Source organism: Rhipicephalus sanguineus, chromosome 11, assembly GCF_013339695.2.
Source record: "Rhipicephalus sanguineus isolate Rsan-2018 chromosome 11, BIME_Rsan_1.4, whole genome shotgun sequence".
Lineage (NCBI taxonomy): Eukaryota > Metazoa > Arthropoda > Arachnida > Ixodida > Ixodidae > Rhipicephalus > Rhipicephalus sanguineus.
In genome coordinates, this window is record NC_051186.1 from 17,571,274 (window position 1) to 17,594,482 (window position 23,209).

General features: G+C 45.1%; 1 protein-coding gene across 1 annotated transcript in view; it reads left to right on the plus strand.

The window, feature by feature from the left end:
• The window catches only part of LOC119374895 (uncharacterized), a 59,623-nt gene extending 38,240 nt beyond the window's left edge, over positions 1-21,383 (plus strand). Inside the window, exon 2 of the mRNA XM_037645099.1 lies at positions 21,287-21,383. Within this exon, the coding sequence (XP_037501027.1) occupies positions 21,287-21,383 (97 nt within the window). The remainder of the gene's footprint in view (positions 1-21,286) is intronic.
• Positions 21,384-23,209: the final 1,826 nt, after the last annotated feature.

The window sequence follows — 23,209 nt, forward strand, 5'->3', positions numbered from 1 at the left end:
TACGAACTTTGATTTAGCGATAGCGGAAGTTGGAAGATGAACAAAACTGAGCAAATATTTTACTCCAAAACATGAGAAGTGTTTTGATTGCGTCGTATTTCATACCCTAGATCTGTTTTTTTTTTAAGAGATGACAACGGGAACAATATTTTGAAGCTTACGGAAGAAGCATTCGGCGATGTTGTCGACGTTGTTTGCGCCTCAGTACGTAAATACCACTGAAGACGTCGGACTGAAGAATCCTAAGTTTGGATGACGGTAAAAGGAGATAAATAAATACCTTCCGATATAGGTAGAAAAAAAATGAGACGCGAGAAAGCTACAAAAAATATTCTGCGACTAAGTTTTGTTCAAGAGCAGCTGTTCACGTGCTTGCGGGCGAAAAGATTTTGGAGTAAGTTCGTTCGCGCGAGGCACTTTCGCTCATCTGCAATTTATTTTTCAATACTGAAAATGCCAGAAAATGAAAGATGACGGATGATAATTAGGCTGCAAAAAAAAAAGGAATGGTAGACTGCAATCTGTCATTTCTTATTGTTACTCTTTATTAGGAGATCATTCGTAACCATTTTTTTTTCACTTAAATTTGGCTGCACACCACTTGTCGACTTATATCCACTCCAGCGGGCGCAACTGGAAACTTTGCAATTAAAGGCGATAATCGAGTTGCAGTTTATACGAGCCCCATAGTTCGGAGTTGCAGCTCGCTGGAAAAGATTGCGTGATGGGATTAATGAATTCGACCGCGCATTTGAGCGAATGACTAATCACTCTCTACTTAGTCACGAGTGTCCACAAGCCGTGGGAGGAAACGCTTATATGCACACTCCTACGTTCCAAGAAAAAGTTATGCAGACGCATACATACATGACATATCACGCATATTATTTCTATACACTTTATGATAACATTCACAGTAGGATTAGTTGTGGTAATTAGTGGGCAGCATGGAAGCACTGATTAGTTACGTAATTCACATTTTGCTACGCTTAGTGCGATTTTGAGAGTCTGTCACGCAAAATTACGCCTCTTAACATCGCTGCTCACGAGATATGACACCTCTATAGGGTATGATTTCAAGGCAGTTTCAAACACTGGAGTGGCTCTGAGGTAGAACACATGACTGCCAAGCGGAATGCCTGCATAGCATTTGGGCTAGACCATATCTATCTATCTATCTATCTATCTATCTATCTATCTATCTATCTATCTATCTATCTATCTATCTATCTATCTATCTATCTATCTATCTATCTATCTATCTATCTATCTATCTATCTATCTATCTATCTATCTATCTATCTATCTATCTATCTATCTATCTATCTATCTATCTATCTATCTATCTATCTATCTATCTATCTATCTATCTATCTATCTATCTATCTATCTATCTATCTATCTATCTATCTATCTATCTAGACGCCTACGTTTTGGCGCCAGCTATCGTGGTCGTCTCCTTAAAGGGAAACTAAAGTGGAACAATGAATCGGTGTAGACTGATAAATTGTACTGTGAGAACTCTGATGTCGGGAATTTCACCATCCAAGATCATGAACAGGGCAGCAACTCAGTGTCGAAGTTTCATTTTTAAATTTTGCACCTGAATCTCCGCGCGTGACGTCACGAAGTTCAAAGCGTATTTTTCGTATTTTGGTCACATTGGCACAACGAAATTTCCCGAAACTTGGCATGTTAAGTCAATGTCCCCACTCAGAGGACAATGGGCTTTATTTTTGCCGATTATGACTTACATACGCTCTAGCAGACACCATTAAAAATTAGCAGTGGTTCCGTGTACGAATACAACCGATGAGCGAACCTCCTCAAAAATGGGACGCAAACGACTATGCCCCTGATCACGCTGCTGGCTTTCATGAAGGCGGTAGGGTGGGAAGCGGGTGGGGAGAGCGTCTGCTGCGCTCTTTGGCGGGAACTTCTGAGCGAGTGAGTGTGCGGCGTGCGCAGCGTAGGTAGAGGGAGACAGGTGGGAGAGGGGTGCGAGCGGTGATGCGGAGGGAGCTTCGACGGCGGCAACGGAACGTTGGCACGCAGCGTTTCTTTGGCTTTTTGAACTGGCGCCGGGTGGGGAGAACTACCTTCGACAAAGCGCCCTTAGTGCGGTAGAATGATGATTGTCATTACACAATCCACGATAAAGGTGGTGAAAGTGAAGACGACCATTGAAACCAGTTGTGCAGAGAGCTTATTTCATTTAACCTCGAATTTCTGGTACGCTAGAACAGAACCACTCAAGGCCGAAACATTTCCTCCTAAATCGCCGGCCACTGCAACTTAAAGCGATGCTTAAGTGAAGGGACCGTTAGCGGCGAAGGCGGATGCGGGCCTATGGAGCTTCGCTCCTAAAATCTTGGAGGACACTTGAGCTTTGGTTTCAAGAGTAAAACGCAATAGGGTAATCGGACCATGTTCGTATCACATTCCCAATCGCTAGGCTAGTCTCGCTTCTCGCTGGAGACCTAAACCATGCCGCAAGGCAAGCTAAAGTGCGGACGCCCTCCGGCTAAAAAATTCACGCATGCGGCGCGACAAAACACGGCCACACGGCGGGACGATGCGATTTAAAAGCGCGCCCAGTCGGCCCTGTGCTCCAGCTCGCGGGTGGTAATCAAGCCGCTGAAGAACCTCCGAGATGTGCGTACTAGTAACGCTAAATGATGTATATAAGTAGCTGGCCGCCAGTTTGCTGGAGGATGTGCGCGTGGTGGCCGAGCGGGTAAACGCATCGCGCCATGGAGCGCACGTTCAGATCGCCGGTTCCATTCGAACTGAATATTTTTATTATTTCTTTGTTTGCATCTACCTCGAATGATCACTCACGGACAACGCTGATTTGTAGCACACAACCAAACACCCTGACGCAGCCGACGCCGACACCGACACCGGAGTTTCTGCCACACGAGCTCTTTAACACTATAGCGTTAGAATCTATGAAGTGCAAAGGCTTCAAGGTGCGGAAACTTCAAGGTGGCGTCGCTACCGGCATTTATTTTTGTCTGCGCGTTTGCTAGGCTTACCGAGCGTCTTCTCGCAGCAAGCGTGGGAATTTTGGTATTGGGAACGAGTAATTTACTCATACGAGAAAAATCGTTTGCCTCTTTAGTGTGCCTTTAACTTGGCATATTCCAGGATTGACACATGAGGGCATGAGTGTATGACGAACCGAATTGGCAAATCATGACATGAATAACATGACTTCCCTTTCGCGCACGACATGAAACCCTTTCCAGCAGGGACGTGTGGCACATACGCGCACATCTCCGGCCGTGGTTTTCGCCACAGGTGATCCAGTCTGCGTTAACCCACACTTCGGAAATCTTGATGCGATAACGAGAAGGAGTATGTGTCGCTGGCGTATGTGTCGCTGTCGTTTGATGTTATAACAGAATCGAGAGAGTGTACGTGACTGTGGGAGCTATGTGCGCTAATTCTAGCATATGACATGTCTGATCTCGACGTAGACGGCGTCCGCGCGCGCTGGGTGTTGTTCAGCGGCTCGTACTCGAATGTGTTTATTTGAGTATTTAAGGATGGGTTACGTTTGTAAAACACGCGCTCCGTAACCGCTCGCGACATGCCCCTGACTGCTGGAGGATGCGCTTGGGTGTCGGAATATGCTGTCGCAAAGCCGGGCTTATTCTGAACGCAAAATTTTAAGCGATTTCTCACAAAAGAAGTGCCTTTCATTCGTGCATAGCCAGTGCATATTGCGAAAGGAGGTTCCAGCCTTCTTTTACGTGAAAACTTGTTTTCGTTGCGAAATTATTTAAAACGAAACACACGTGTCCGATGTGTGTACAGTAGCGGTGTGTTGAACAAAGGGTGGTTTTAAATACAAATAATCAGTGCGTGTGTGTGTTAGGTATTCCCAGAATCCCGGATCACTTCGCCCGCCTCTTCACTCCAGTTGACAGCCACACTCGGGGAAACGAAGGTGTCGCTATGGTCTGGCACCTCACCACTCGTGATGGGAAAATCAACCGCGGCGGTCGCCCTGTCAACGAGGCAGTCGGTCCTACATTTCTTTTGGTTGGACAAGACGACGTAGGAAAAGAGGTGAGTGGCACCCACGCAAAGGCACTTAAACCGATTTTTAAATGCGAAGCATTTCTTAGCGAACCTCTCGCACTTTGAGCGTTTCTATCTACGTATCTATCTATCTATCTATCTATCTATCTATCTATCTATCTAGCCGCCTACGTCTGGGTGCTCTCATGATCACCTCCCTAACTTGGTGTAGACCACTATTTGCATGGGAGGGTAAGACGATTTGACGAATGTGACTGCCGGGTCATGACATGGATAACGTTAAAATCCTGTCGTGTACGTCGTCAAACCCTTTCCACTAGATACGTGTGGCACATACCCGTTAACCACGGGCCGCGGTGTACGGGTATGCGCCACAGGTGATTGACAGTTTATATCTACCCAGGAACGGCGAGAACAGACATTGGTAACTTAAACGCTAGAGCGTTAAGGAAAACCAACATCGGCAGCATTGACTCAACGAATGGAAAGAATGCAAATTAGGATCCCAGCAGGAATCGAACCCAAGCATTCTGCGTGACAATCAGGTATTCTACCACTGAGCCACGCCAGGTCTATAAACTGGTTTTGGAAAACAGCCTACGCAGGCGTAATACGGTGCAACGTCAATTTCGGTTGTGGTGCTGGTTATCTAATTTTACAAGAAAGCAATAAACACTACATGATGCTCCTACGATGTGTACTCCTACGATACAGGCAACATATAAGATTAAAATCTGTAGTTCCAGTGTTGGCTCTACTTTTATAGCAGTCTAATAAACATTACGTTTGTGTTCCTATGATTCAGCAAGCTATATTGAAGCATTGATCGACCCCGGAGAAATACATTAACGAAAGTTACATATGATATCCACATCACCGCACCGTAAAATGCACTTCGTCCACCAGAACGAAGCAGTGTCCTCTTCATTTCTTACGAGGCTGGGCGATGGTCTCATGCTGACCGAGGATGATGCCAGATTGATTGACAGCCGCTTTGTAGACTAGGCTACGTAGGTCGCATACGCCCAGGTAGTCTACAAATACGACAAACACCACTGATTTTGTTCTACGTAGCACTCTCCAGCCCTACCAGCCTCGACGGCCTATACCTCACCAACGCGAAGGGTGGCTTCAGGTTCCGACATGTCGCCGGCTCTTTCGACAGACAATTTGTCGACGAAATGACCGAGGCATCCATGAATTCCAGCAGCTCTACTATACCACATACTTCACTACACATGGACCCCTCGTCACCGCGATCACGACCGGATCCTATAACAAGTCATGACCAGCTGCTGGTGCTCACTGATCACGGTGATGATGCCCTTGTTCAAGAACTGTCAAGAACTTCTTGCACACATGCACACGGGTTCGTGAAACGTGCGTGCGTTCTCGGGACACGTATAAGCACTACATATCAGCTTACCGCTTCTGGTGTTGGTAATACCCACGGTGCCATTGGCAGCGTTACCCAACCATAAACAACTGGTTATATAACTCATATGCGGCTCTTCAACATATATATTTAGCGTCATTTTGTAACGTATCGCTCAGTAAAAAAGTTACGCCACAGTCACCTAAGCGCCGCATGCTTCGCATAACATCGACTCTCACGGTACGTGAGATCTGCCGAATTTTTTTTTTTTGTTGTGAGCCTTCATTATGTCTGTGTAAATCACTTATTGTGTAGGTTTTGGAAGCTGTTACTGCAATTCCGTGTTCTCATCATAATATCACGTTCTGCTTTTCAGATGCAATTTTTCATGGCTGCTCACGCTGAAAAGAAGCGACAACATAGCAATTCACAAGTCTGATGCCTCCAGCTCTCACCACATTTTGATTTATTCATAATCATGAGGAATAAGTATGGAAAGATGATGCCGATTACTGCATTTTATTTTGCACTATACTACACTATGCAGATCGCAGTCATACAGTTTAGTTGGCTATACTCATACGAGCATGTAAATAAGGAATACCTCAACTACTTAATTGGAGATCACAGACCATCTTTTCGCGCTTTCTAGATTACTCTGCTAGAAAACGTGTGTTGTTTTGACGAGTTTCTTTTAAATATTACCAAAATTGAACTATTCTTTTTTTTTTGCAGTCGATGGGCACAACGGCAAGTGTCATTTTGACTTGCTTAAAATGAATACTTCACTATTTCCAAGAGTAGTCGCGCAAACGTAGAACATGGTTGAATTGCGCAACTTAATATATTTGTGGAGTCGCTTGACGCTTCGGTGTGTGTCGTTTGACCCCCGTAGGAGTGTTACCGGCAAGAGTCGTCTGACTCCCTCATAAGTGGGAATGTGATCCTTCGGATCTCTCCTAGAGCGTGCCGACTCTGACCCACCAAGAGAGTCACCATGCTTCTTTAAAGAGAGAGTCGTATACTGTAAAATGCCGATCAAGCGGGCCCTTCCCCATACGGTGAAGTATAATCCGACCAAATTGGGGGGGGGGGGCTTGCTCGGTCCCGGACCGAAATTCAAGATGGCGGAGGAAGAGGGGGTGTTCTTGTTAAACCGTTAAAAGCGTTGTACTTTCTTGAAGGTACAACACTTATAAGGGTTGAACAGGAAGAATCGCACCGAGAATCTTACAGTCCATGTCTTTTCTTGATAATGGCAATTTCTTTTGTTGATAATGTCAATGAGGATGAACTTGCGCGAGCCTCACCACTGAAGCAGCGACCGGTTTGGCCAATATACGACCGGCCACATGGCAACGTAACTTCATAAACAACATTGATACGCGTTCAGTGTACTCATTCATCTGGGTCTTTTTAGACAGGCGATGCTCGTCTTGAAGAATGAATGGCCGCGGTGGAGGGGGGGGGGGCTTGCTCGGCATTTTACGGTACGCGGCAAGTCAGAATTCACCGAAAAGAGTCACGCATACTCCTTTTTTTATTAGAGTGTAGGGCATGTGCAGAATAATAAGGAACAGAAACTTTATTGTCAAATCAATGAGATTTGAGTCCGGCGTCTTTTTAGTGGGCCTGGGCACCCACCGCGGACGCGGTTCCGAGACCTTGTCTCGAAGCGGCTTCCTCGGCACGCTGGACGGCCCAGAGTTGTGCTGTCAGGTTCGAGCTGAGCAGTGCGGTCTTCCAGCGCGAGCGGAGGCTGGCGGTGGAAGAGACGGATGAATCGGCTCTGTTCGATTTGTCTATTAAGCCCTGACACTCTCACAACATGTGGCTTAGCGTGGCAACCTCGCCACACGATCTGCATCTGTTTGTAGTGTAAACATCTGGATAGATGGCGTGCATGAGTCTGGGGTTTCTGTACGAATCTGTTTGTAATTGTCTGTAGTGTACCGCTTGCGTCCTGTTTAGCCTATCGTGAGGGGATGGGTATACGCGTCTCTGTAACTGGTAGCGTGTCGTGATAATGAAGATTTTTTTTCCTTTGCATTCAAGTGGCTGAAAGTACTGCGGATTTACATGTTAACATCGGCCTCGCTTAGCCTTTGTTTAGGCCGCACCCGAAGAATATCACGTACATTAAAGGGCCCAAGGCTTGCTCTATTAACAAAAAGCAACCAACTGAACTACTTGTGCGTCACTGCTGCTGCAAAAAGCGATAACACTCGCACAGCACAGCCGCCGAACATCCTCCAATAAAAGGGTGTTAAGCGCCGGCGGGCAGGCATTGAATTAACGCTTACATTCGCGAGATACGCGGACCGACGTTACCTGGTGTTCTGCAGTTTACGAAGGCAGCTTGTCATCGAGCCGTGTTTGCGAATTTGCATATTCGAACAGACTGCTTGCACTGTGCAGGAGCACTCTGAGACAGTTTGGGTGTCCCTAGCTATTGTTATGGGAAAAAAGTAGCTAAGTATGTTTCTCGTTAGGATAAAATTATGGGGACGCGTTACCGCTCTTCGCTGCCTATAAATCAAGGTAAGGGGTTATAGTTGATTCTCGCAACATACATAAGGCACGTTAATTAGGCTACCTCCATGGCCGGAAATTCTAGGGAGTGCGCCTCCGCTGCAGGAATAAAAAATCATAGAGAGGGCGTATTTACTTACGTGTTATAGTCGAAGCAAAAGTTTTTACCCGTGATACTGTTCCAAGGAGAAAACTTCGCGAAAATGTGCTGGAGATTAATAATAATAAGCGTATAATATCGCTGCCTCTGCCGATACATTTGAGCTCACGTTCTGAAGCACACGAGGCAGCCGTTTTCTCACTAACTAGTGAAGCAAAAAACGAGACTCGATCATTAACACCAAGCCTGCAAGGAAATATTGGATGGACCCGTAGGAAACTCACGGTAAATAATTACGAGCAGTTGTATTGTCCCGAAAGAAGTGTACTAAAAGAAAATGTTCCTTAATTAAATTGGATGCGCATAATCACCGCGAGACACGCCAGCGTTTATGCGAAGTTATTCAGGGTTAGTCTCGCTCGTTAGGGCATAGAATAGCTAGAAACGTTGCGCGGATAAAAACGCGCAAATATGTCTGTCTCCGTGCGGATTACCAAGGTACTCCGCGCGGAGCACCTTTTAAAAAACAACTTTTTGCTATCTATCAGCATTTATTTTTCCCGCATACCTCACCATCTATTTCTTTAGAAACCAGTTGGTAGCACAGCAACTATATCGAATTAATATTGCTGTTAATTCTGTGGTACTAATGCACAGTATGCGAAATGTATAACGACTTTGCGTATTACATTGACTGCCAATCAACTTTATCCGTATCATGTAACATAATGTTGCAATGTGCTGCAGGTACAGGGGTCCCACTCAGGCGTTGCTCGCCTTTTGCTCCTGTACCTTTCTTGAAGTTGTATTTTACATCAAATCAACATTCAGTCAAAGATTCATTCATAACTAGACTTGGCTTTTGAGTCCAATGATCTCGCACGTGGTTACGCTTAGGTGGTGCCGTTTCATTATTTTTCATTTGGTGCATGGTGAAGTACGCATCTTTTCTCAAAAGTAATTGCCCATTTGGTGCCTTTTCATGCAACTTCAGATGCCTTCGGTTAGCTTCTGCGCTTTACGCTCCGTGGTTCAACAGAATTGCAGTTTATTCTAGCAGTTTGATCCAAAGGGTATTTAGTTCGTAATAACGCTACAGAACGCGCGGGCATTCATATAATGAAGTGCTACTGCAACGGAAGCCATGGAAACGATTTGGTTTGGCATGAAGTCTTCATTTGACGCTTTTCAATTTCATTATATTCTGTTGTTCGACTCCTCGTCTGAAGTGACTTTTGTGACATGTTTACGATGAAGCGTGAAGCTTACTATCTCTGTCATCCTTCCGTAGTGTCACGGCAAGATATACCGGTTCATTCTTTTCTAAAAGTTAATGGTTGATTCCTTCGGATTCTTCGAACAAGCACCAAGACGACTCTTCTCAAATCCTTCTTTTCGAGAGATTTCACAAATGAAAAAGGTGGTTTTGGTGCTCACTGCAGCATTTCTCTGAAAGCAGCTTTATTCCTATCTTTTCTAGGCAACAGAGCCGCTCGACCGTAGTTAATATCTTCGTCGATTCGTCGGAAGGTAGTGGGTTAGCCAGTACCAAAGTCTCGCGCCCTATACCGAAAGTAAAACTATTTTAATTAAAGCCCAAGGAAGCATGGAATTTGTGATTGTTTTGTTTCGTTTTAGTTTTACGCTCACACCCCTGCCAATCGGGTAAATAATGGCGCCTGTTTTCTGTCGACGCTTCATGTCCTTCGGAGGCTGTCAAGCGTTGTTTAGGAGCTGGCTCGCCAGGTTCTTGAGCTGGGGCAATGCCCCGCGTCGTAAGCGTAACCTTAGTTCCATAGGCGAACGCTACAGGCGCAGCTCGCGAAAAAGAAAAGTCTTCTTCCTCTTCTTCTTCGATCGCCTTCATGATCACATTAACGCAGGCAGAACCACATATAGCATAGCCAACTGTAGCATGCGCACGCTCGCGCGAAAGAGGAGTCTTCTTCCTCTTGTTCTTCGAGCGCCTTGATGATGACATTAACGTAGGCAAAACCACATTTCCTCGATTTCCTCGACCACACCTTCGGCCACAGCTGCGAGGTCTGCGACCGCTTGTGGTTCGACAGCAACCTGACTACAATCGCTACTATAAAAACGTGAGACGTCTTTATATGACAATAGAGGAATTGTATGGAGCATTCACGGTTTACCCGATTATCTCCGAGCCCGCTCCTCAATCATCATTTACTTCGTGGATATGGCGTGATTTTTTTAATGATACCGCAGTAAGCGAAGGTAACTTTTTCTTTGTGCAAGAAATATAAGCTGCTGCAGTGGAACTGTACCTTGAACTGTTGGCTAAACTCGCCTATTATTTAATGCACAGTTCGTGTTCAAAGCTTAACACTGCCGCAGCGCTGAATATAAAATGAGCTGTTTGTTTATCTAAATATCGTTGAACTGACCCCACAGTCACCCCATATATACTACACAAACAGTGTACTTGAACACTGCAGCTGGGTAGAAAAATTTTGAGGTTAATTTTGAACCGCTTGTCCCTGAAGGGGCATTGCACTCAAATTTCACCCGCGTAATCTTACGTTGCAACGCATTCCTTGAATTTCCGGAGATGAATTCAAAAAGAATATTAGAGATAGGCTCATGCAAACAGAAGCTGTCGAACTTAGAAGTTAAAAATTAAAGCAAACGACAGAAATTGGCATAAGATTTCACTCCTTCATGGACGTGTCACTCTGATTTGTCTGGTTCCAATCAAAACCCGGCTTACATTTTGCTGCAACGGAAACCTGCTTCACATGGTGGCCTTCTTGCCGCAAGCGGGCGCCGCACTTTTTCAGGGATTCAGTATCGCACAATTTAGCAGGCCACTCAGTGTTGAGAAATGAGAGGTCAAAACGCGTCAGAAACGATGAGAACATCTCGATAAAGGGAGGCGGCAGGTGCTGCATACCATACAGCATATTGCATCTCGAAGTCTTGAAGCTTTTACTCTCGATATATCCAATCAATGCTGGTCATCTATATTTAAAAAGAAACATGCCGATAACGCATATGATACGTTCATCCAAATTTTTCAATGCAATTACGCGTAAACATTTTCCTTTCAAAACGTCAAAATCTGCAAGAAAGGCAAGAAAACCCCGGGCGACTCGCGAGCATTTGACAATTATAAAGGGTAAAAACATCTGTTATCACACTTTTTTACGTACGCGCTCTGCTGAAACTTTGAAAGAGTGTAAAAAACTTAGAAATAAATTAGACGCTGAACTTCAATTTGCGAAGAAAGGCTACTATCAGCGTATTTTGAACATACCAATCGGCAACGGTCAAGTGCAACGTGCAAGCTAATTAGTACCACACACGGTCATATAATAAAAATGCTTTTCTTGAGTATATACATTTTGGTGGTAAAGATTTAAATGGCACAGCACTCGCAAATCATTTTAATGACTACTCCATAAATGCAGTTGCGTTGTGCAAGGATAACGCGGATTTTGTCACCGAATGCAGTCACGTGAGGCAGAGTGTCTTTCTCGACCCAACAAAGGAAACTGAAGTATGCGAAATCTTCAAGCATCTAGATAACACTAAATCGCTTGACGCCGATGGCTTGCACATCACACCAATAAAAGACGCCTTATATGTACTTAGTGATGTACTAACCTACATACGTAACCTAGCTCTTGAACATGGTGTTTTTCCAGGAGCCATGAAGAAAAGTATCAGTCATTTTTAAGGGTGGTGATTGCAACACAGAAAGTAACTACAGGCCTATATCGGCCCTTCCCGTGTTCTCTAAATGTTTAGAAAAAATGTTCATGTCCGCATAAAGAAATTCTTTCACAAACATGATGTGTTAACAGATGCGCAGTTGGCTTTAGATGCGGCAAGTCCACTGAAACCGCGTTGGTGACATTAAAGGAAGCATATACTTCATAACTCTGAATAAAAAATTGGCCGCGTATCTGCGTGCTTCGCTGCAAATGTCGTCTAAAGACGATAGAAGAGGCGATGCGTGAGATATGGACGCCATCTGGCAATACGTCGGGAAACATGAGCGCTGTGTTGCGGGCTGGTAGTCCCGGCACAGCAGCAGGCGAAGACCGGCGTAACCCACGCGACCGGCGGGGACGCCAGCCAGCCCGAACACGCGGTTTGGCTCGAAGCGCTGAAGCAGAAGAAATGTCCGCACTCAACGAGTACTCTCCACACACTCTTTTATTTACCCGTCGCCTGGATAAAACAGCAATGCCAGAGCGGCGCCCCATGGCATTCGTACAGTGCAATACAGAACCGAAACCGAAACACAACAATGAGCTCGTGCAGATTGCACGGAGGAAGGCAAGTTTTCAGCGCAGTCGCATTTTCAGCGCAGCTTAAGCGACTAGGGTCTTTAGAATTACGTATGTATGCATTTTCTATTAAAAGAACACATCATCTAATACTTACCTAGTGATGTTGCGCCTCAGATATGCGTAATGTTTGCTTTTTGATCGACAATGTACACAAGTATGAACCTAGTCAGCCGTTCAAGATGGCTGGCCCTTGGGCAAGCGGTTCAACTTTGGCCGAGTGGCTGAATCGAGTGACGTGCCGACAAACAGAAAGACAGACCAAAATTTCTCCGTTTAAGTATCCCAAGAAATACTATCGTCTTTAATAAATTCACGCTCGGCATCTTTCTAGATTTCAGTAAGGCATTTGACTCGCTTCATCATAATATTAAATGCGAAGCATTTCTTAGCGAACCTCGGGCACTTTGAGCGTTTCTATCTACGTATCTATCTATCTATCTATCTATATATCTATATAGCCTCCTACGTCTGGGTGCTCTCATGATCGCCTCCTTAACTTGGTGTACACCAAAATTTGCATGGGAGGGTAGGCGGATTTGACGAATATGATTGCCGGGTCATGACATGAATAACGTTAAAATCCTGTCGCGTACGTCGTCAAACCCTTTCCACTAGACACGTGTGGCACATACCCGTTTACCATGGGCCGCGGTGTACGGGTATGCGCCACAGGTGATTGACAGTTTTTATTTAACCAGGAACGGCGAGAACAGACATTGGTTACTTAAATGCTAAAGCGTTAAGGAAAACCAACATCGGCAGCGCTGACTCAACGAATGGAAAGAATGAAAATTAGGATCCCAGCAGGAATCGAACCCAAGCATTCTGCGTGGCAATCAGGTATTCTACCACTAAGCCACGCCAGGTGTATAAAATGGTTTGGAAAAATAGCCTACGCAGGCGTAATATCGGTCCAACGTCAATTGTGGTTGTGGTGCCGGCTATCTAATTTTACAAGAAAGCAATAAACACTACATTATACTCCTACAATATGTACTCCTACGATACAGGCGTCATATCAGATTAACGTCTGTGGTTCCAGTGTTGGCTCCTCTTTTATAGCACTCTAATAAACAATACGTTCGTATTCCTATGATTCAGCAAGCTATATTGAAGCATTGCTCGACCCCGGAGGAATACATTAACGAAAGTTACATATGATATCCTCATCACCGCACCGTAAAGTGCACTTCGTCCACCAGAACGGCGCAGTGTCTTCTTCATTTCTTACGAGGCTGGGCGATGGGCTCATGCCGACCGAGGATGATGCCAGATTTATTGACAGCCGCTTTGTAGACTAGGCTACGTAGGCCACATACGCCCAGGTAGTCTACGAATGCGACAAACACCATCCACTGATGTTGATCTACGTAGCACTATCCAGGCCTACCAGCCTCGACGGCCTATACCTCACCAACGCGAAGAGGGGCTTCAGGTTCCGACATGTCGCCGGCTCTGTCGACAGACAATTTGTCGACGAAATGACCGAGGCATCCACGAATTCCAACAGCTCTACTATACCACATACTTCACTACACATGGACCCCTCGTCACCACGATCCCGACCGGATCCTATAACAAGTCATGACCAGCTGCTGGTGCTCACTGATCACAGTGATGATGCCCTTGTTGAAGAACTGTCAAGAATTTCTTGCACACATGTACACGGGTTCGTGAAACGTGCGCGCCTTCTCGGGACACATATAAGCACTACATATCAGCTTACCGCTTCTGGTGTTGGTAATACCCACGTTGCATACCCAACCGTAAACTGGTTATATAGCACATATGCGGCTCTTCAGCATATATATGTGTGCGTATAAAATTTATACAAATCTTTAGCGTCATTTTGTAACATGTCGCTGAGTAAAAAGAGTTACGCCACAGTCCCCTAGCAGCCGCATGCTTCGCATAACATCGACTCCCATGGTACGTGAGATCTTCCGAATTTTTGTTAGAGAAATTAGAATCAAATCGCATTCGTGGTGTTGGCAAATGTTTAATTCAATCATATTTTAGCAATAGGTGCCAAAATGTTCACAATAATGAAAAGAGCTCGTCATTTTTGCTCCTCACTCGTGGTGATGTTCAATGTTTACATTAATGATATTGTTCAACTAGACACAACAGTTAAATACGTCATATATGCGGATGATTCAACAATAATCCTTGCTGGCGTTAACTGAGATTATATTATAAGTAAAGCAAATGATATACTTTGAAGAATTTCCTCATGGTTAAGAATCAACCGGCTTAAAATCGATCCAAGTAAAACCAAAGCCATTGCTTTTCGTGCCAAAAATAAAGTATTCACTACCAATTAACCTTTTGTTCTTGAATCAGTGCCGATACATATTGTCACGTGGTCGTGACGTCGACGAAGGCAGCAGTCAGCACGTCCGAGATGAAACTCTTTATTAGGCCGAACTTGTGGCCGAGAAAATGAAACTCCAGCTACAGCAATAAACTGATAGCGGCGAACAGAGCGTCGACCGTCGATCAACTGACAAGCGGTCAAGCGCGTCGGCTTTTATACAGGCGCTATCGAATTTTCCACCAATATCGCTGGTGGCGGCATTATCTCTCGACAAAGCTAGAACATTCACGGGCGGCGCGCATTCTTAACAAAACGATCTACTACAATCGAGAAGCTTCTCGAACACTGCTTTGCGGACAGCGTCGATCGTTGATAAACGTCCTAGCTGGTCAAAGCCGAATAATTCAAACTAAAACAAGAAGTGGGCGTGGCAATATTGGTGATACCCACGAAATACTTGGAGTTTATTGTTCTTCCAACCTAGGCTGTGATACACATGTAAATTTTGTTTGTAAGAAGCTTTCTTCGGTAACAGGAATGATGTCTCGATGTCGTAACATTTTGCCGCTCAAGGTCAAACTTTAGATATATACGCGCTGTTTAATTCACGTCGAATGTATTGCACCTTTGTATGGGCCGCGACAAGCAAAGCAAACATAAATAAAGTCATTACTGGGCAAAAAAAAAGATAGTTCCCCAAATTGGAAATATTGACCCGTTCGGAACAACGCGTGAAGCTTTCGAAGAATTCAATGTAATACGAGCTGACAACTTTTATACATTTCGCTCATTGCACACACTTTATTTCTCGAATAGGGAGCTCTCCAAATTGACTGTCATGCCTAGAGCATCGTGTCATTACAGTTCCCAAAAGAAATAGAGACATTTGGTTTGTGCCGCGTTTCCACACTACGTATAAATACCAAGCCTGGGCCTACAACGTTCCCACAACCCTTAGCACGCACGAAAGTACGATCACCTGCAACACGAAACAATTACACTCTCATTTCTTCTCTCTGGCGTCATAGGAACATGTGCAACAAACTTTTGTCATAGTCTATTTCATATTTTTCATAATTTAGTCTAATGTATAAATACATTATATCAAGTTACATCTTGTTATCTTGCATTATATTAGCTATATGTATGTGTGTTTCGCGAAATGTATCTACGTGTGCTTTTAAGTGTCTAAGTGCCGATGTTGACGATGGTCTATGTACGATGTACGTTTATTTTTGGAAACCCTTATTTTAGTACACATTTACAATATATATCTAAAAAATATTCAGTTGTGAAATCATTTTTGAATTAGTATGCATTGTTCATGCTTTATATTGCACTTGCATGTTATGTACCTCTAATCATTTCTGCACTACTGCCATGTGTATATACAGGTCACCAGGGCCTTCGTCAAGCCGTTCTCACGGCTTTTAGCCTTGGCGACCTTCCAGTTTTTTCTGGTAAGTAAAAAATTTGAATTGAATTGAATTAAATGGACAGACTGCAACGTGAGCTCCCACGGGGAAGTGACGCTGTATGCATTGTTACGTACGAAGACACACCTCTAGAAGTTCCAGGGACGCCACCGAGACCGATGCGACACAAGGAGGACAGCACCGCGGAATGGAACACGCTGGAATGAGGAATGCGCGCACACTATTGTTAACGGAAAAGAATAGCACAGGCAGGTGACAAACTGTAACACCAGGAGTTGACAGTGGCGGGCAATTCTGTGTTTTGCAATAGAAGAATGAATGGTTTTTCCCTGATGCACAAATGCAAAGTACGGTCCATTGATGAACGCTGTGTTGTGCCTAGGCCAGGTGTCTCAAACACACCACAGCCGGCCGGGCCGCATTCACTCAGTGTAGTACCACAAGGGCCGGGACATTAAAGATGAAAGCTGGTGGGAGCGGGGGGAGGTGGGGAGAGGTGAAACAAAACGTTGCCATTTAAAAGAACGCCTCTTCCACATATAGAGGAAAGAATTGGTGACTTTTAAGAGCTCGTTTTTTCTTTGTTATACACAATACTAATAAGACCTAACAGACAATAATGCCAAAGAAAGTATAGAGGGTGCCATTTCTAGTAATTAGGATATAAATGTGAAGAAAGTACAGTGGACGAAAAGGTTGCCGCCGGCAGGGACCGAACCTGCGACCTTCGAATAACGCGTCCGATGCTCTACAACTGAGCTACTGCGGCGGTCATCCTCTCGTCCACTTTATGCGGTATATATGTACATTTAAACCTAGGAGTGTTAGTCAGCGCAGATCGCAGCCACGGCAGCGGTGTGGAACACTCTTTTTCTGCCTATTAACGTCACGTAGCACGTGATCTTTTTACGAGCTGGCAGCTGACCAATAATCCCTCGCATACTACCCGAAGGCATCAAGTCTGCCAGAACGAGGCCCTCGCTATGAATGAAGGAAAGAAGGTGACTTTTAAGGGCTCGTTTTTTCTTTGTGTCCACTTTAGTTTTCGTCCACTTTACTTTCTTCACATTTATATCCTAATTACTAGAAATAACACTCCGTATAGTTTCCTTGGCATTATTGTCTGTTAGTTCTCATTAATATTGTTTCCACATATGGGTCATTTGATAATGGCATTTGACGTCAGGTTTCGTAAAACATGTAGACACTGATTTCCACAATCACTAAATTCTGGACGTCGATTCTGAAATATAGAGATTTTGTTGCATGGTGATGTTTGAGCTCATAGTGTGCGCATGGGGTGGCTCACGAAAGAAAAAAAATGTGCTTGAGACCAGCCCCGTTCCTGTACGTTACCCGCACAAAGCACTATCAATTGAATGAAATAGGCGAAATTATAATTCCAGTATTATTCAACAAAGTCACAGAACTCTTCAGCGTGAAGCCGCGGGCAGCTAGCGAAAGGTCCGAGGGCCGCATGCGGCCCGCTGGCAGCGTGTTTGAGACTCCTGTCGTAGACCATTCGACAGGGATACCGGTGTCACAGTAGCACAAAAATTGAAATTGGTGCATATATTTCTGTCTTCTTCGCAGGTCTAACAAGTATTAAACACACCACAATTTGTATATTGCTCACAATAGGTACATCGTATGCGTGCTCAATCTATTTTTTTATTTCCAACTAATCCAAATGACCAGCATAAGCGGAGTGATACCTCACTTCTAGCAGCAGAAATTGTCGATGCACGACGGTGCAGTCAGCACGGAAGCCCACTTCGGAAAGAGATTAAAATGTCATACACTTTGCTCTCGCCGATTTCAATAGTGCCGCAGCAGTGAAATAGACTCATAGCAAACAAACGGCCGAAAAAAAGAATATGAAAGGCCCCTTTAATCCTAGGCCATATGGCTTACTACTGAAATGATGATTGATGAGATACTAACACGCGTAGTCATTAAGCCGAAACGTTGTCAGAACAAAGACGACACCCCTAATGCATGGAAGTGCCACTCAAATTTCATACAATTCACCATCGTCAAGAGGTATGTCGACCAGCGCCAAAACGATATTAGGGCTTTTGTGATTTTGATGCCTAGTGCTTTATATGCCAGGTTAGCCTAGATATATTTAGTTAGCAAGAACGTATCATATCTACATCGCCTCTTGGTGACCTTGCAAGCCCACGTCATTATTTTTCTACATGATCGTCACGTGTTCCTGTACTGCTTTTTTACGCTATCCCCGGGCACAGATTTCACGTCTGTTGAGCATCTTGAGTGAAAAACGGCTCCTCTACAACTGCTTCCTTAAAGGGGCCCTGCAGCACCTTTTCAGCACGGTCACAAAACACTGCCGATCGGTAGTGAGGCTCCTGAGAAGACGCGAGCCAAGCTCTATATCGCAGCACGCGACACAAATAGAAATCGTTCCGTCTTCTCTCGACAAATGATGCCATGAACACAAATGACCCTGTCATATACCCAAAGTCCACGGCCGTAACCTGATTTGAGCATCGTTGGCTGCATAATTGCCGCGGCCGCAGCGAGATGCCGCGACGCTCGCGATCATACTGACAGTGAGCCACGCGCTCGAAGAAGAAAAGAAAGAAAATGCTCAAGTTCATGACGCGTGCTGACGAACGGATGCATCTTTTTGCCCCCTTCTCATTCCTCCCTGAGTAGCTTTAAGAGCGCTCGCTGGTACCAAAGGAGAGAGAAATCGCTTAAAGCGTGCGTGCGACAAGTCTCTGTAAATCCGCTCGCACTTGGCGAATTCCAAAAATGTATTTGGCAGTCGATTCGTGAGGGAGCAAGCCCTTTTAATGAAGCCATTCGATCATTACTTGGAAAAGTTTCGCAGGATCTCTTTAACCTTCTTCGCGCTTGTTTAAAGCAGTGTCTTTTTATTTGCTTAAGTTTTCAATCGCGTTATTGTCCACAGTTTCTGCACTTACATGGTGAATTGAGCTGCTTCAGCCAAAGCGTAGCAGGCGAAAAATTTTTACTGCAAGTGTCGCCGGAATTTCGTTCCCAGTGCCACCATCAGTGAGACACGAGGCCGATTGATGTATGTGAAATTGATAACGATGAACTTAGGAACAAAACTAGGAACAGAAAGGCCAGCACGACGACCGGTGGTTCTCTTCTATCTTTCTAGTGACATCACTTTGATAGCAATTGTTTTATACGTGTGCACATAATTTTTAAAGCTATACTCTCTGAGCAAGTCAGAACTATCCCTTTCCGGCCAGCGCGCAGAGGAATGCCGCCAACAGCCAAGATGGAGACGCAATTCCCAACGTTAACAAGATGAAAATCATCGTAGTGACCATTAAGGCCAACGGTGCTAACGGCTAAACTGTGAGGAAGCTCGAAGGCAAAGTCACCAGCGCCACGAGACATAAAGATGACAAGGAACAAACAGGCATGCATGAAGAGGAAAACGTCATTCTACTGATCCATTTCATCATTGTCAGCCACATTGCATATGTAGCCGCTTACTACAACTGGTACGCCGGCAAAAAAAGAATAAAAAATAAGGACGCTCATCAGCAAAACGCACAGGACAGCCCTGGGCCTCCCAGAATCGATGAGCACCGACACTCTGACCAACCTGTGCATACACAACACCCTGGAAAAAAAAAGCAGCCGAAGCGCAACGCATTTCACCGCTTGAACGAAAGTCGACCACCACGAGGCGAAGACAAATTATGAACAAGGTCGGCATAACGTATAACAGCCAACAGGGCCCGAAAATTTCAGTCCCCATAGAAATCAACAACAACGTTACGGTGGCAAACATCCCTAGAAACGTGCACACCGGTTACAACCGACGCAGACGACAGGCAAGAGCGGAGTCCTTGCTCCCTTCTTTCGGCAGGGAGAGGAACGCACAGTTGTCGACGCAACCAAATATCTCGACAGCCATAAAAAGACGGGCTTACACTCATAATCAGGTCCTGGTTAAATGCTGGCTATATTCAGTAAACCAGAGGAACATTTTCCAGTTTCCTGGCTATATCTAGCACTTTAAGTGGGACGTGGTTAAGAGTGTAGTCATCGACACAGACTCCAAAAGCAGAATCGCGTGCAGGGTGTCCACAAAACACTCGGAAACAGCGGAGGAAGTAGCCGTCGCACAGGCCCTCACAGATCCCTAAGCCCGGGTCGCGTTAAGCCTTGCCGGACGCTCAGTACAGTTCCATCCATCCATCCATCCATCCATCCATCCATCCATCCATCCATCCATCCCTCCCTCCCTCCCTCCCTCCCTCCCTCCCTCCCTCCCTCCCTCCATCCACCCATCCATCCATCCATCCATCCATCCATTTTACAGTAGTTTATCATCTTCATGTAAACTATTACATTGATTTTTTTTCTTTGAAATGTAGGAGGCCGAACCATCGGAAGCTGCAAACATATTCTAAACACTACGTATAGAAAAGTAAAAGACGGGCAACTTAAAGGGACACTAAGCGGCCGCAATGAATCTGCTTAGATCAGTACATTGTGCTCTGAGTACTCTAATGTCGTTAATTTCGCCATCATAGGTTTAATAATAAAGGATAAAATCAAGTTCAAAGTTTCATCTTTAAATTTCGCGCCGAAATCTCCCCGCTTGACATCACGGATTTCAAAACGTATTTATCGTATTTTGGCGCCATTGGCTCAACAAAATTACACCGAACTTGGTATGTTAAGTCTATGGCCCCGTCAGAGGACAGTGTACTTCATTTTACCGATTAGGAACAGCGTAGTCCCTAGCAGGCGCCATTAAAACACGTGATGTCGCTGCGATTGGTGCGAAAACTTCAAGGTGGCGTCGCCACCAACATTTTATTTTTGCGTGTTTTCTCGCTTACTAAGCGTCTTCTCGCAGCAAGCGTGGTGTTTTTGGTATCGTGAAAGAGCACTTTACTAATATGAGAAAAATCGTTTTGCTCTTTAGTGTCCTTTAAGGCAATGTTCTCAAGCTTGCGATACCTAACCTACAGAAGGTAATATAAGTCCTGCATACCTATGTGTTCGACGTTCTATTTAGGTTAGTACTGTTTCGTGGTGACGGTGGAAAAGCTTTATTGGTGATTCAAGGTAGCAAAATGGGAATAAGGGAAGAGATAGAATGGGAAAGAGCGGTTAGCTTTGTCCCTATTCCAGGACTCCAGTGATCCTGGCTACACTCTCCGCCTGGTCCAAGGGCCTCTTTGGACCTCCAGCCCTGGCCGAGCGAAGAGGATCTCCCACGGCTCCCTAGTGTAAATTCGTAGCATCGGCAAGTTTACCTCCTGTTGTCTTGGTGCGCATTCTTACGTAACATGTTTCGTAACCTTCCTCACTGGATCATGCATGATCCCAACTCTGCCGTGCCTGCGTTGTCGCATGAAGTGGCCTCTGTATGCTGCGCCATGTGATGCGAGACAGTGAAAATGAAAACTGAATGCGGGTTGTATTCCCAATGAAAACTTGTGCTTGAATTGTGATCACGGACATATTGCTAAAGGCGACCAGCCAATGGGATACAACAGTCAGGAAACAGATAGCTTTGTGAATTTGGCCCACCATGTCTACTTCCAATACCGACGTCGAGCACCATGAGCAGCATGCATGTGACAGGTATTTTGTTTCCTTCAATGGAAATGTATCGACATCTTCAGCCAACTTGAAGACAACAGAGAGCCAAACGTTCCAGAAAGAAAAAAAGATTGTTCTCATTCTTGCCGCTGTTTCTGCTGCGCATGTTTCCGAACAAGAACGGTGCTAGTGTCGTGAGAGGGAGTAACATCAAAGGCGTGCTACGCCTAAAGCAGCATTGCCGGGGCCTTCGCATTTTTAGCACTCCCCAGAGTACGTGAACGTTCGCGCATGACATCCAGACGCGGCAGGGCTTCGAAACTGGAACAGCAGAAGCATTAAGTGTTCTGTGCGTTCCCGCCGTGCAAAGGTCACGCGATACGTGGCTTCCTGCTTACGGTAAAGTGCTATGGTGCCTTCCATGTTGCGGAAGAACTTCTTCTTTGTATGGTCGTCGTAAAAATCTCGTCCGTCGGGTACTTTGTCAATATTTTGTCTTGTTTATGTTCTCCTGGGGTGAGCTAAGTGCCTGCTTGCCACTCAGATTTGGGCGAACGTAGCATGCATCTAGAGGCTAGCGACAGGCAATGCTAATAAAACGCTCCCTAACTTTGAGCTTTGCTGCAAAGCGTGCACTAAAGTTCTGTCCTGGAACGATGCCGTAAATCACTCGGTGTTTCCTCTACAATAGATAAGCTGCGTGTTCCTGGATGGGCAGGCATAAAAAAGTTTTAGCGGTCTTCAAGTAAGCAAGTAAATCGAGTCATATATTCTTTGTTTTCTCGGAAGGTTTTTGAACTGAGGACTTACTTATCGAGTAAATTCTGGTTGGTCAGCGCTATTAGTAAAAAAAATACCATACCGTGTAGCAATTCATAAAATGGATGCACTGCACACGAGTGCTTCAAAAAATGTTCACGCCAATAACATATGAATGGCAATGCAAACTCTAGTTTATTCTGTTACGCAAAATGTTTGCCATTGCAACGCGTAACGTTATGTAGTAAACCTCCTTAATTCGGCCCTCTTTAATAAAGAAAATCGGATAATTCGCAAGTGTTCTGTGGTCCCGCAAGCATATGCATTGTTTAATGGCATCGAACTCTCGTTCCATCGCTGCGCGCGTGGCGCGCAGCGCCCCACATTTGCGACACGAAAGAGCGAATACGGCGTTTGCGCACAAGCGACACAAGGCGATCCCATCCGCATCGCTATCGTAACCAATGTGAACAGCACGGAAAAGCCCGGAAAGCCAGAAGCTTCATGTCTATTTGCGTTTACCACAGCATGTGACACCGTATTGGCGGTGGGCCTTAAGAATGGCGTGGTCGCCATCCACCAACGCGCTGTTTGCGAACAAGGGCGCAGTCTTGTGCGCGATCTGTAACAGAACGTTCTATCGCTCCGCACGGGATTGGTCGAGGCTCGTCTGAAGGTCCGACGTCAGAAAAACAACTGGAAAACGTGGTAGTGGCAATCATTTTGTCTTCTGCTAGGCGAACAACAGGA